The sequence below is a fragment of the Ambystoma mexicanum genome, chromosome 8, assembly GCF_040938575.1.
Source record: "Ambystoma mexicanum isolate Mex_15411 chromosome 8, UKY_AmexF1_1, whole genome shotgun sequence".
NCBI classification, from domain to species: domain Eukaryota; kingdom Metazoa; phylum Chordata; class Amphibia; order Caudata; family Ambystomatidae; genus Ambystoma; species Ambystoma mexicanum.
In genome coordinates, this window is record NC_090929.1 from 61228449 (window position 1) to 61242318 (window position 13870).

The 13870-nt window shown below is 47.0% G+C and overlaps 1 protein-coding gene across 3 annotated transcripts in view; it reads left to right on the forward strand.

The window, feature by feature from the left end:
- The window catches only part of NUP214 (nucleoporin 214), a 1006718-nt gene that overhangs the window by 109134 nt on the left and 883714 nt on the right, over positions 1 to 13870 (forward strand). For all 3 annotated transcript variants that reach the window (XM_069609281.1, XM_069609279.1, XM_069609280.1), the window contains exons 4-6: positions 12294 to 12492; positions 13158 to 13228; positions 13762 to 13825. In XM_069609281.1, the coding sequence (XP_069465382.1) occupies positions 12294 to 12492; positions 13158 to 13228; positions 13762 to 13825 (334 nt within the window). The remainder of the gene's footprint in view (positions 1 to 12293; positions 12493 to 13157; positions 13229 to 13761; positions 13826 to 13870) is intronic.

Consider the following 13870-nt stretch of genomic DNA (forward strand, 5'->3'; position numbering starts at 1 on the left):
CCTAGAATGAGGAGTTCAGTTTTGTCATCATTCAGGCATAGGCTGTGGGAGGCCATCCATGCCTGGATGATGAGGTACACTTGGTTCACAAAGGCCAAATCCTTATCGTAATCTCCCGTCAGTGGGATGAGGATCTGTGTATCATCTGCATAGTTTGTGTAGGTGATACCTAGACCATCTAGATCATCAAAAAGGGGCTTTATGAAGATATTGTACAGAGTGGACGAGACGCAGGAGCCTTGGGGTACACTGCATAATATAGGCGCGGGGTCCGCTGCTGCTAGTGGAGAGAATACTTGCATTGTTCTATTATCAAGGAAAGACTGGATCCAAGCGACTGCCTCCTGTGAGAAGCAGGCCGCGGAGACCAGGTGGTTGCATAGTATTGAGTGGTCCACCATATCGAATGCGGCTGAGAGGTCGAGGAGTAGTAGGAGTGCCGTCTTACCTTTGTCTCTAGTGTGTCTATTTGTGCCTTGAGGTCCAGGAGTGCAGTCTCAATACCATGCTTAGGTCTGAAGCAAGACTGGCGAACGCCTAGAAGGTGGTTTTGTTCAGGTGATGCTGAATTTGGAGGTATGCTACTTTATCCAAGATTTTTAGTAGGAATGGCACTGTAGTTATGGGGTGGTAATTTGTTGGGTTGGAAGGGTCGAAGGTTTGTTTTTTGAGGAGGGGGAGGACTTAGTGTTTCAGGTTGCTAGGTATGGTGCCTGATGTGAATGAGGCGTTAATGAGTTTAGTAATGAAGGGGAAAGTTCACGGGCAGCGTGTCTTATGATTTGGGCTGGACATGGGTCACCTTGACAATTAGATGGTTTGAGGGTGAGGATAACTATCTCAACTTCTTTGGTAGATACTTTGCCAAAGTGGAATCTAGGGGTTAGTGATATAGGAGGAGTGAAAGTTGATTGCGGTGGTGGTGAGGCATTCGTGGCTGTTTTAGAGGTGGTACCATTGATATCAGTTTTAGACGCAGAAATGGTATCTTTTTTATCGTTAATCTTCATCTGGAGCGTTTGTTATCTTTTTAAAACTTTTGTTTATTGGCAGAAAGTTGAGACGGGTACAATACAGATTGCGCAGAGACAAACAAGCATCATAATAGCACATACAGGTTTTACATCAAAACTATTTCAGACATCTCAGGTTGAGGAGGGTTGACGTCATGGAAAGGCGCAAGTGGCACATTTCTTATGGTGAGTTGGGCTGGGCTGGTGGGGGGGGGTAGAGCTCCACTTAACCTCGTCTCTATTGTTCAGATAATTGCAGAATTCTGACCACACATTTTTGGGGCGGGATGGTATGGGTAAGGATCCGATATACTCTTCTTCACACATTTGTACCCAGGTGAGGGCTTTCAACCACATCTTGAGGGTGGGGAGGGTGCAGCGCTTCCAGCATTGTAATGCGCATGTTTTGGCGACAATAGCACTTACATTTAGAAATGTTGACATTTTCCTTTCATTTTCCCCAGTCTAAATTCCGAACAACAAGGCTAGTGGGTCCAGGTCTACTGGGGACCCAATTATCTCTGATAACGCTTTTGTCACTTCCATCAAAAACGTATTTAGCGCAGCGCAGGACCAAAACATATGTACATGATCTGCCTCACCTGATTTACATTTCGGGCATGTGTGAGTCGGGGTGCGTGTGAATTTTGCTACTCTGTGCGGTGTGTAATAGAGCCTGTTGATGAGTTTGTATTGTATGCAGCGGAATCTGGCACTCAGGGAGACTTTGCGTGTGTGTGCACACATTTTATTCCATATTTCTTCAGTGATTTCCGTTTCCAGCTCCCTGGCCCATGCTGCCCGTGGTTTGAGGGATATATCCTCTAGTATTTCAGCTGCAGTTTGTACAGTGAGGCTACTATGCCTCTGCTGCCTGCAGAGTTTGTTATGTATTGGAGTTCAGGTGAGTCTGGGGGTTCATCTGGTTATGAGGGCCACATTACCCTCCCCGCTGCTCAGCCTGCAGTATTGTAGCATCTCGAGCGCAGAGTTGGTGTGCCCGGGCCGCCATGATTGAGCGGTGATAAATGTACCATCAGGGTATAGTTCAGTTAGGGCTGTATAGCCCAGGTTTTCCCTGTATCGCGAGAGGTGTTGGTCATGTGTGGGGGAAGAGTCCGGGAAATTGCCATATGGGAAGTCACTTATAGTATGGGTATTGCTCTTGCTTAGCGTGCAGGATACTATTCCATGCTCTAACCGTGGTTGCCACCGGGTCTGATGGAGCATCTGTCTGGAATGTACGGTGTAGTAGTAAGGTCATAATGTTGGTCCCAACCCCTGCCAGTTTCTCTAATTTTACGTGTGGGGGTGGGTTCAGGTGTGTGTACCAGTGGGTGGCGTGTTGGGCCTGTGCCGCGTTCCAGTACAGTGATAGATCTGGGGCTGTGAAACCCCCCTTCTCATAGGTTAAGGTCATATGTTGCCACTTCTTGCGGACCGCTCCGGAGTGCCAAAGAAATTGGGTGCACTCCGAGTGAAGCCTCTTGAAGTATTTCTTCCAGGGCCACACTGGTATGTTGGCAAAGATGTAGAGGAGCTTGGGGACCACAATCATTTTTATCAGGGAGAGTCTGCCCACCAGGGATAGTGGGAGATTGCGCCATTTGAGCATCTTGGATTCAATGAGCTGTGCCATTGTCTCGTAATTGTCTGCCAATAAGGAAGCTTTGGTTAGTGACACTTGCACCCCGAGGTATCTGATGCCACCCGGGGACCAGCATAAGGGGAATTCACATGCCGGTCGTTGGGTTGCCATAGTGAGAGGGAACATTTCCGATTTAGAATAGTTAATGGTGAAACCGGAGTACGTGCCTATTTTGGTTATGTCTCGGATGATCGGGTCTAGGTATGTGGAGGGGTTTCTTACGTATAGGAGTATGTCATCTGCGTACAGTGAGATGATTTCCGGCGTGTCCTGTAAGTGTGTCGATCCCTGACGTGATCAGCCATGGGTTCAATGGCGAGCGCAAAAAGCATGGGGGAGAAAGGGCAACCCTGACGAGTACCTCTGTGTAGCGCAAAGGGAGAGGAGGGAACCAAGTTGACCAGCACCATGGCCAGTGGTCCTGTATACAGTAGTTTTATGTAGGAAATCATATTTGGTCCTACTCCCATTTTTTCCAGCACGGCCCATAAGTATTGCCATGAAACCATATCAAATGCCTTTTGGGCGCATAGTGTAACCGCCAATGCGTCAGCATTCGGATCAATTCTGGATAGCACGTTGAATAGACGGCGGATGTTAAGTGTCGTATAGCGACCAGGAACAAATTCACTTTGGTCGGCGTGGACCAGATGGGGCATGAATGGGAGGAATAAAGAGGAAGGGCCACCACTATCTTGGTGGGCAAACACAGGGCACACTTTTTTCTGACAGAAGTCAGTAATTACATTCAAGAAATTACTCTAGTGATTAAATCATTTTTTTACTTCAAGGAAGAAACTTAGTGTAATTTGAACATGTATATCTTCACAAATTCACTTGTAAATTAAGTCAAAGTATTTCAGACAGTAAATAAATACATTCACATTTTTTTGAAAAAACAGCAATTGTGACAATTAGTCGTCATTATATCTAAACATAGGAATTCGCTTAATTCGCAGTGACCAAACGTTGATGATTCAATTTGTCAAAAATATGTGTACGACGCGTTTGGGGACTAGCCCTTCATCAGGTACAATTTTCAAGCTTGGATTTTCTGAAACTAAATCAAGTAAAGTCGCATCAGACTTCTGTTTTAAAGTATCAGATATATATATATAAGTTTTTTAGAAACAAAGAACTGACCTGTGTCTTTGCAATATCAACTAATGACTCGAAAGAATCCAGTGGGATCTAATGTTTAATTGGGTTTTCAGAATTGCAGCAGTGTCTCAAGCTGATGCCTGATTAGAAAATATATTTGTGTCAAAACACTTTATCATGAGTCTGTATGTCAAAAAACCGTGAGTGGGACACAGTCGCTCTAGTAAAGCGCTGGGTCCTACTCCACGGCTCAGTGGAGTGGGGCCCAGCTCACATCATTGTTGAGTGGAAGTGACCATCACAAGTGAACAAACCATCACTGTAAAGACGGTGAGCAAAATGATATATCTTTGCCAGATAGATGACTGAACCGTGGAGTGGGACCCAGCGCTTTTCTAGAGCGACTGTGTCCCACTCACGGTTTCTTGACATATAGACTCATAATAAAGTGTTTTGACACATATATTTTCTAATCAGGCATCCGCTCGAGACACTGCTGCAATTCTGAAAACCCAACTAAACATTAGATCCCAATGGATTCTTTCGAGTCATTAGTTGATATTGCAAAGACACATGTCAGTTCTTTGTTTCTAAAAAACTTATATACATATATATATCTGATACTTTAAAACAGAAGTCTGATGCGACTTTACTTGATTTAGTTTCAGAAAATCCAAGCTTGAAAATTGTACCTGATGAAGGGCTAGTCCCCAAACGCGTCGTACACATATTTTTGACAAATTGAATCATCAACGTTTGGTCAATGCGAATTAAGCAAATTCCTATGTTTAGATATAATGACGACTAATTGTCACAATTGCTGTTTTTTTCAAAAAAAGTGAATGTATTTATTTACTGTCTGAAATACTTTTTTGACTTCATTTACAAGTGAATTTGTGAAGATATACATGTTCAAATTACACTAAGTTCTTCCTTGAAGTAAAAAAATTATTTAACCACTAGAGTAATTTCTTGAATGTAATTACTAACTTCTTTCAGAAAAAAAGTGTGCCCTGTGTTTGCCCACCAGGATAGTGGTGGACCTTCCTCTTTTTTTCTATTGTATGCTGGTCTTGTAGCCGGGACCTACATAGGAGCACCTGAATTATATTATAGTATTTCAAAGTTAAACTTTCATTAAATTAATGGTATCCAATTAATCCAGTGTGCACCTCTACACTATATGTTGCATGAATGGGAGAAACCTGTGGCGATTATTTTGGCGAAGATTTTCATGTCTGTTGATGAGGGATAGGGGCATGGAGGACCCACATTCGTCTGGGGTTTCCCTGGTTTGGGGAGGACTGTTATTAAGGCTTCTCTTAAGGAGGGGGGAGGGTGTTTAATCTGAGTGATTCGGTCCAGACCCCGTACAGTGCAGGTGCTAGTATGGCAACATGTTCCTGATAGAACTCAGATGTGAGCCTGTCGGGGCCTGGAGCCTTGTTCTTAGGAAGGTCTGATATTACCTGGACTACCTCCTCTAAGGTGAATGGAGCGTCAAGACGTTCCCTGCTGTTCTGGGAGATAAGGGTCATAGGAATACCTTCTAGCAGTTCGTCCAAATCATGGGCTGTGTTCAGGCTGGGGGCAGTATAAGTTGGCATAAAAGCTGGCGAGGATGGCTTGGTCCGACCAGTGTCTTAAACCCTTTTCATCAATTATGCTATCAACTCGGGTCCCGCCCCCCTCCGCTCGCACCAGCTTGGCCAGGGTTCTACCCGGTCTGTCTCCCTCACCATATCTTCAGGCAGCTGCGGGGCGAGCATAATATCGCACCTCGCTTAAGGCATGCGACTCAAATTGTTCCAGTTCTGTTCTGATCTTTGCCAGGGTTGCTGGGGCCGGTGTGGAGACGTAATCTTGTTCTAGGGTTTTGAGCTTGGTTTTGGATTTGTTTAAGGCCTGCCTTATGGCTTTGAGGACCCCGGCTTCCCTAGAGATACCCATCCCTCTGATGTATACCTTAAATGCCTCCCAGCGGATCGCTTCAGGTGTGTCGGACGTATTGTTATTTTCAAAGAATGTGTTTATGTCCGCTAGGATCTCGGCTTTAAAGACGATGTCAGATAGGGCGTCAGATTTAAAGTGCCAGGCGGGTCGGGCCGACAGTGTATTACCGAGTTGGATCTGTAGCAGCACGGGGGAATGGTCAGAGAGCGTGCATGGAAGGATCCTAACATCCAAAACCCTGTCCACTCGATTACCAGACAGGAGGAACAAATCTATTCTTGAAGAACTGTCATGTACCGTTGAATAGAAAGTATAGTCTCTTTCCTGGGGATGGAGCGTTCTCCACACATCATTTAGATTCAGGGAGCTCATGTGTGTATGGAGTCGTTTTGCAGCACGAGTTGTGGACCTGCGGGTAGTGGTCGTTCTATCTAGGAGATTATCAAGTAGAAGATTCATGCCCCCCCCCCCCCATATGATTGGGACTTCATGCGATTAGTGACCCTTTGGGGTATGCTTGGGTGGGTAGGGCATTGAGCAGTTATTGAGTCAGGTAGGGGGGCCTCCCATCAGGCTGAAGAGGTGCCACTGTGTAAGCTGTGTACGTTGATAGAGTGGGGTGCTTCCCCCTTCAATGGCACTCTGAAGGTCACAGAACTGTAGTGGGAGGACCCCAGCTCGTGGATATGTGGGGTCTCATGAGGCGAGGGCCTTGCAAGGTATTACAACTCAGGAACATAAAGGGTGGCTGCACGGAGCCCGCCACAAGGGTGCCCAAGGGGGTGATGAAGAATAATTTCCAGCGGGTGGTCTGTGGGGGCCCGAAGCACTGTGGGTAGAGAGAGTTGGGGTGGGAGCAGGGCGGGCTCCCATGTAGACACTCACCTTGGTTGTATTATAGCATGCCAGATGAAGTGCAAGTAACAGGGAGGGTAGGGGGCCCCCGCTAGGATAGAGCACAGGAGTGTAGTTCTGCCTTTAACACCCACCTTACAGCCTTTAGGGTGTCTGGACCTGTATGTCTCCCGGCGTGGGATTGTACCCCAGGGGGCAGCACCCCACTTAACGAGGCCAAAGAGGCATGGGGGCCTCACAGCATGGAGTTGTGCGGCGGCCAAGTGTTTCACGGCTCAGGCGTGTCGCGGGGGTGGTGCTGGTAGGTCTTCAATGGGACCGTGGGCCCGTACTTGTAGAGAGCCATGTGGGGCCTGCGCCCACGTCCCGCGGCCGTTGCTGGCAGGAGATGTTGCTACTTGTTGGGGAAAAGAAAGTGGCCCCGGATCCACTGGGGCGCCGATCGATTATATGTGAGGCTCCACAACGTTATACAAGCGGCCCCCGGGACAGGGGGGCCGCGTCTATGTGTGGGCGTGGGGGGGCTCCAGCCCGCGGCAGCAGGTGTCAAGCGGCTCGCTGCTCGGAACCCGCAGCCATCGGACCGGCAGCCCCACCGTACGTCCACGGGCGGGGCGGCGGTTGATTGTGGCCCCGCTCCCCCGGTCACCAGCAGGGGGGGAGTAGATCTCACCGGCAGGGAAGCGTCGCAGGGTGCTCGCGGATGGCGGTGCTCAAGGATCGGTCAAGGCAGCGCCTCCAGGCGGGGACCGCAGCTGACGGCTGCTAACGGCTGCGGCGAGGCTCCGCAGGCCCAGGTGTTGGTTATGCCGGCTCCAGGCACCGACTTTACTTCGGACTTCGGTAACTTAGAAAGGAGAGTGACAGAAGAAGAATCGTGGCAGTCTCGCTAGAAAGTAGTGAGGATTAGCGCCGATATTTAGCAGATTCTGGTGGGCAGGAGCGGAGCACACAGGCTAAGCAGCCATTTTCCTTGGCTGCTCAACAGCGCCCCCCTGCAGTGTTATCTTATTGGCCAAGGCATTTTGGACACTCGTGCACCAGTTCTTATCCTTAAGGCAGGAGTCAGGTGCTTGAATGGGGGAGTCGATTTCTTTAAGCATAGCAAACAATTCTTTAGTATTTGAGTTGGCTTGGGCGATTCGGGAGTTGTAGGATGTTTGTAGCTAAGATCATTTCTTTTGTATAGAGGGTGGCTAGTTTATTCAGGTTATTTTTGTTGAGGTCAGAAGGGTCTAATCTCCAGATTTTTTCGCTTAGACGTTTTTCTTGTCTGATAGCTTTCAGATGGGGCGTAAACCATGTGTTTAAGTGTTGACGGGGTTTGCTCTTTCTGATCTTCAGTGGGGCAATGACGTCTAGAGAATAGAGCATCACTTTGTTGTATATTTCTACCATTGTGGCTGGGTCGATCTGTTCAGAGATGGAATTTAATGTGGGAAGGATGAGGGGGATGAGGTTTTCAGGGGTAATATTTCTTTTGTTTCTAGTGGGAGCTGCGGGAGCTGTGTTAGTATTCGTGAGTGGTGTGGCTTCTAGGGTGAAAGATATCAAATAGTGGTCGGACCATGGCTGAGGCATTATGGAGGTGATGGTGGTTGGGCAGTTGTGTTCGGCGATCCAGTCAAGGGTCCTTCCTTTGATATGCGTGGGTTCTGTGATCTTTTGGGTGAATCCTAGTTCCTCGAGGGAGTTGTTGATCTGTAAGGCATTGGGGTCTAGTGGGTCACTAAATCCGAGGTTGAAGTCTCCTAGGATAAGGCAGTGTGAGGAATTTTTTTAATTGTCACATAGAAGTTCATGAAGTCTTCCTCGAAGGAACCTAGGGGGCCTGGTGGACGGTATATCGGATGAATGTTGATGGTTTGTTTGTTAGCGATGGTAAGTTTGGCCATGAGGGATTCGCAGGAATTTGTGTTAAGAGGTGTGGAGAGTCTTAGCGTTAGGTTGTTCTTAACAATTATTGCGAGGCCTCCACCTCTGGAGGTGGTATGGTCCAGTCTTATGAGAGTATAGTTGTCTGGCGTGGCTAGCATAATTGCTGGGCCTGCTGCAGGGTGGAGCCAGGATTCGGTAATGGCCAGGAGGTCTATGTTTTCATTTTGGAGTATGTCTGCTATATCTGTGGCATGGGCCTTTTATGCCAGTTTGGGTGGGTAGAGCGTATAGTGGCTGATCTTTGTGTTGGCAGTTTGAGGAAGAGGTATGATCTCTGAAGTCGATGGTTAAGCTGGAGTGGGTGTTGGCCGTTGTTGTCTTTATGGTGTGGGATATTGGTGGTAGGCAGGGTGCCCCTGGGGCGATTAGTGGAAAGGTGGGCATTAGTTAGGGGAAGTTTAAGCTTTCTCTGTTGGACGCTACAAGGTTTAGTAGCCATGCCGGCAAACTCAAGAGGTGCACTCGCATGTGTTAATTGATTCTGCGACTGGGGCATGTTGAGGTTTTGTAAGCTGATCAAGTTTAGGATGGTTCTGAGTAGAACAGTGTAGAGTAATGGCAGATGCATAGTTTGTTCGTGGGGGCGGCTCGAGTGCTGGAACGGCTCAAGTGCTCATCTAAGTTCAAGGTTTACAGTAGGACTAAAAAGCAGTATGCAAATGAGTAGGTATACTTGTGGCACTAGGGGTTCACCTAAGTTCGAGTTCACAGTGAAGGCTAAACAGTGCAGCAGGTAGGTGCAATTATGGCAATGGGGTTAACCTGGATTCGGGGTTCAGAGGCTAAAAATGCAATGTGCAAATAGGCAAGATTCGCAGTAGAGGCTAAACATGCAATGTGCAAATAGGCAGGTGCAATTGTGGCAGCAAGGTTCACCTGGATTCGGGGTTCATAGTAAGGCTAAAAATGCAATGTGCAAGTGGGTGGGCGCAATTATGACAATGGGGTTCACCTAGATTCAAAATACACATTTGAGATGGCAATGGGTTCACCTAGATTCAAAATACACATTTGAGGCTAAACAGTGAACAGGTAGGTGCAGATATGGCAATAGGTTCACCACCTGGATTCAAAATACACATTTGAGGCTAAACTGCAACAGGTAGGTGCAAATATGGCAATGGGTTTCATTTATATTCGGAAGTCGCAGTCGAGACTAAGAACACGGCGTGCAGGCAAGCTAACGTGGGTTTCCGCATCATATAATGAATGCAGTGGGGTGGGACATTTATCATATATGATGGAAGTAGTCTCAGGCTAGTGGATAGGTACTGATGGGAGGCGTAATGATACCCTTTAGAGTTCGTTTCAATGGGTTCGCTGCGTGGGTCGCTACACGCAGTGGTCTTGTAGTGGCACGGCACTGCAGGTAATGGAGGGGGCGGGTGAGGACTTAGATAAGGGTGGTGGCCTCATAGAGTCAATAAAGCAGAGATGGATATAGCAGTGAATTTCTATGCATAGTACCTTAGTGGGGCTACATCCGGGAGTGAGTGGATCATACAAGTGGGGATGCAGCGTTCCTGGCAGACGGCAGGAACCGGCAAGGATGGCTGGGACAGGTGATGTGCCTTCCTTTTCGTGGCTTTGTTTTCGGGCTGGCTTCGCCTTCCGGCAATTTCCGATAGGCTACTTGAGCCGCAGTGAGGCCAGTCAGCTGGAGGGGCGGGCTGCTGGCAGGCAGAGAGGCATGATTCAAAGGTAAATGATGGCGGCGGCCATCTTTCGATGGATAGAACCCTCGTAGTTCTTAATGGCGGCGAGTCGAGGCAGACGTTTTTCTTTAGTTGGCTACTTTCTTTTCAAAAAAAGTGTCTGGCGTTGCTTCTGCACAACACGTGCAGGTGTTTTCAGAATTTCCTTTCGATGCACGGATGATGCTCATAATAATGAGCATATTAGAGGGTGAAGTACCACAAGCCTTCCCTGCTGTGTAAAGCAGGGTGTGGGTGGTGCTGCTCCTGCAGCACAGTGTGCTCCGGCTCTGCTGGTGGGCTTGGTGGTATAATCTGTAATAACGCACACCCACAAAGTAATACAGTAATTGAATAAAGTTAGCAAAGACATATAAGATAGTGATTTTTAGGAAGGAAAATGGCTGGTTAGTGTTATACTGGCATAAGTTAAGGTTCTAGGGACAGTTTCTTCGCACAGCAAGTCTTTTAAAGTCCAAAATGCAACCCGGGCTAAAAAGTAGTTCGGAGAGACTTAGTCTTGAAAAGCAGCAGAAGCCAAAGGTTCCTGCGGATACTTTCTAGTTTCTAGGATAAAAAATGCAAGAAGGCTTAACCAATGTCGGAGACCCTGTTAAAGGACTTGTTAAGAAGACACAAGCAGCATCTTGGTTCGGCGGTAAGTGGGTGTTGCACTGGACACCCCTATGTGCGCTCCTAACGCTCTTGAGCAACTTTCTGGAATAATGTTAAGCAGTTCCTTTTCCCCCACAGTACCTTTGGTTAGAAGAAGACATTTGTGCTGGATGCTCCTTGATGTTGCAGCTCTGGACCCAACCTCTGGATTCCTTCTTCTGATGACGATAGGCAGGACAATGGACGGGATCTCTCAGCAGCAGCAGTCTTGAGGGAGGACCTCTGCCACGGCTTTCATCAACTTCTCTGGTCACTCTGCAGTTTTGGCACCTTTTCTGCAGCACCAACAAAGGACGCGATTCGCCCGGTCAATCTTCTTTGGTTCCTGAAGTCCTGCACTGTTAAGGGGACTTGGACGGGTTGGATTGTGTCTCTGGAGTGTCCTTGAGGGCTCTGCAAAAGCTGATGAATTCGGCCTTTCCACGACGATGCACTCAAAATGGACAGCAAATCTCCTGGTATTGGAGTTCCACAGCTCTGGAAAGTCACGGGACCTTGTGAGATGGCTCGCTCACACTCCTCCACCCCCCCGGTCCTCCTCGTCCCCTTCCTTTCTGCCCATACCCAGAATGTGGTAGTTTGAAAGATGTATCGGTGCCCAGACTGACAGATTCTCAGTTACCATTCATGTGCTTGTGCTGCAAGGCCTGTAACATATGGAAATTGGTGGCATTGAAAGATTGACAAGAGAACAGATAATTGTGTGACCAGAAGTAAGCGAGCAGCAATCCTAGAAAATTGTCAACATTCTCCAAGCAAGCACCCTTACTAGATGCTGTCACGCAGTGCCCCCACCTTCCACTCTTCCACACCCCCCAAGACTACCCCTGGCACTCCTTCCTCCTGTCAGTAGCAGGCTCCATAATTGTTAACGACCTATTAGTTAATGCCAGGAGAAGGGTCCAAGCCATTCAGGTAATTCAGATTTTTTTGTGGGCGGGGGGCTTTTTCTGTTATGTACCTTAGACAATACTGCTTTATCAGTATTTATCTAGCTTCCTTCTCTTTGTTGCATCCGCTTTGATAAACCTATAAGCCCTCATTGCTGAGATCTGTAGGACCCAATCAACTCTACCTCTAATCCTTTCAAGGTCATTAAATGAATACCAATTCCATTTGGGTAGCAATTGTATGGAAACAGTTCTATGTAAAGCGCTTTGACGAAAGTGCTACACAAAAGAGTATTATTTTGGCTTCTTTTTAAATTGGATTTCAATGTTTAGTGGTTTGGCTTTCCATGTGTGCTTCCTAGCTTGTCCACTGTGGTTAATTTTACAAACTGTGTTGGTTCCTGTGATTCTGAGCAAGAGTGGAGAACCTGCACGAGCTGCACCAGATGCTTTGCGCCTTCGGCATTCTCACTGAACCATGAAACCATCTCTTGCGCTACATTGTGATGCTTTTCTCCTTGTTTAGACTCGGCAGCCGAAACGTCCATTCACTTACTATAAGCTGGCCAAAGAAGCGAGCTGCATGGTGTCTGACCTGAAGTGGAACCCTGCCATTCCTGCCATGGTGGCTGTGTGTCTGACCGATGGCAGCATGTCTGTTCTGCAGGTCACAGACACGGCTAAGATCTATGCCTCTTTACCGTCTTCTGTGGCTGTCACATCAGGTGAGAAATCTGTTGAACCAGATAAGTCAGACCTCTGATCCATTGCCCCCACTTGGAATCACCCAAAAGTATTTTGGGCAATGCTAGGTAGAACTAGCGGCTTGAATATTTCACGACCATCATTCTCTGGTTATTTATTCTTTCTAATTCTATCTCTTTGGTTCATGCTAGAAAATTCTATTTATTTAGTGGTCCCTATTTGCATCTCTTGCGTTTTTTTTGGCAATGTCTTGGCTATGAATGTGTGTTTTAGAAACCTCAACAGCTGCCTAACACCAAATCAACGGTGAAGACAGTCTCTTGGGCTACATTGTCCACTAGCTAATGGGCAGACTCTGAAAATGCTTGTATTTCTGGGATGTGAGGCAACTGCTGCAGCAGTGGACGCTGGTCACCAAAATCAGTTTAATAGTCTCTTGTTATTCAGAGTGGCAGTCGTTAGTTATTTAGGTGTCTGAAGCACATTGGATAATACATTGATAAATCCCTTCCATTAATTGGGAATGGCACTACACATTTCTTCTTGCATCCGTTTTTGGCTAGCAGCACTTTAACTTTCAGAGATTACCCCACGTGCAAATGGCAGCACCGGGGAGGAGCTGGTGAAGATGTTCCTCAAATGGATGAAAATGCCTGATAACATTTTTGACTTTCTTGGTTTGCAGTTTGTTGGAGTCCTAAAGGAAAGCAGCTGGCTGTCGGGAAGCAGAATGGCACAGTGGTGCAGTACCTGCCGGTAAGATGATGGGATTTGTACCAAATAGAAACTGAAGCTGTACGTTGCCGCAGAGCGAGTCTGTTTGACCATGTGTGACGGTGGTGCAGAAACTACCTGTAATCTGATGGTGCGTCTTCACCAGCTTTGTATAGTGGATAGCTGTAGGAGATATATATATATATATTTATATATTTAGTTTCACAGGGGTGCAGAACATGCCCGTAGTATTGTCTTTCATATTGTACATGTGCAACAAGCACTTGATCCTACATGCTTCCTGATTGGACTATTTATGGCACGCTCTTGAGACAAAGGAGTTTTTATCCTTTTGCTAGAACTAGAGGCATTTGGCTGGAGAAAATGGTCTCCACTTGCCAGTGCTGTGATGAAGGCATCATGCATGTGAGGGGTCACCTGTACCCTTTTATACATGAAATGCAAACGGCTCCTGTATGTTTATGAATGTCCTTTGGTCTTCTGCTTAAGTTGTGTGAAAGGGGCTCTTGGAACCATCTTAATAATGAGATCCTTTGCTTCTGTTTCCTTTACAGAACCTGCAGGAGAAAAAGGTTATTCCTTGCCCACCATTTTATGATTCTGAAAATTCTGTGAAAGGTACAAGTCTGTTCCAAGCTCTCATTGCTGGGGAATATTTTCTGT